Source organism: Buceros rhinoceros, unplaced genomic scaffold (assembly GCF_000710305.1).
Source record: "Buceros rhinoceros silvestris isolate BGI_N320 unplaced genomic scaffold, ASM71030v1 scaffold27382, whole genome shotgun sequence".
Classification (NCBI taxonomy): Eukaryota; Metazoa; Chordata; class Aves; order Bucerotiformes; family Bucerotidae; genus Buceros; species Buceros rhinoceros.
Genome location: NW_010399865.1, coordinates 473 through 965, shown reverse-complemented (window position 1 = coordinate 965; position 493 = coordinate 473). Strand labels below are relative to the sequence as shown.

The window sequence follows — 493 nt, the reverse complement described above, 5'->3', positions numbered from 1 at the left end:
CGTGACCTAGAGCTGGTGCAGCTGGTCCTGCGCTACCGCGACTACCAGAGAGCCATCAAGCGCCTGGCCGGGATCCCCATCCTGCTGGAGAAGCTGCGCAAGGTACCGGCAGGGCCACCGGGCCGGGGCGATGCCAGCCATGGGCTCCTCCTGACCCCGCTGTGCCCTCCACAGGCTCAGGACTTCTACGTGGAGATGAAGTGGGAGTTCACTAGCTGGGGTAAGCTCGGGGCAGAGCGTGGCTGGAGAGGGAGGGGGGTTTTCCCAGCAGAGTCCCACCAGCCCCAGCATCCATCCCCAGGATGGGGGAACACCTGCCCCCTGCTCCCAAAACCTGCAGACCCCCATCCCGCTGCATCAGGATCCCCAGATCCCCAGGATCCCTGACCCAGCTCAGCGCTGGCAGTCCCCTCGGGGGTGCAGGGTGGCCCCATCCCCAGGCGGGCTATCACCATCTCTCCCCAGTGCCGCTGGTGTCCAAGATCTGCCCCAG

The 493-nt window shown here is 66.5% G+C and overlaps 1 protein-coding gene across 1 annotated transcript in view; it reads left to right on the top strand.

Moving 5' to 3' along the window:
- Nucleotides 1-493, top strand: part of LOC104489497 (ankyrin repeat domain-containing protein 13B-like) — a gene marked incomplete at both ends in the record, with an annotated part of 1508 nt that overhangs the window by 556 nt on the left and 459 nt on the right. Inside the window, 3 exons of the mRNA XM_010131662.1 lie at nt 13-102; nt 175-220; nt 466-486. Of these exons, the coding sequence (XP_010129964.1) occupies nt 13-102; nt 175-220; nt 466-486 (157 nt within the window). The remainder of the gene's footprint in view (nt 1-12; nt 103-174; nt 221-465; nt 487-493) is intronic.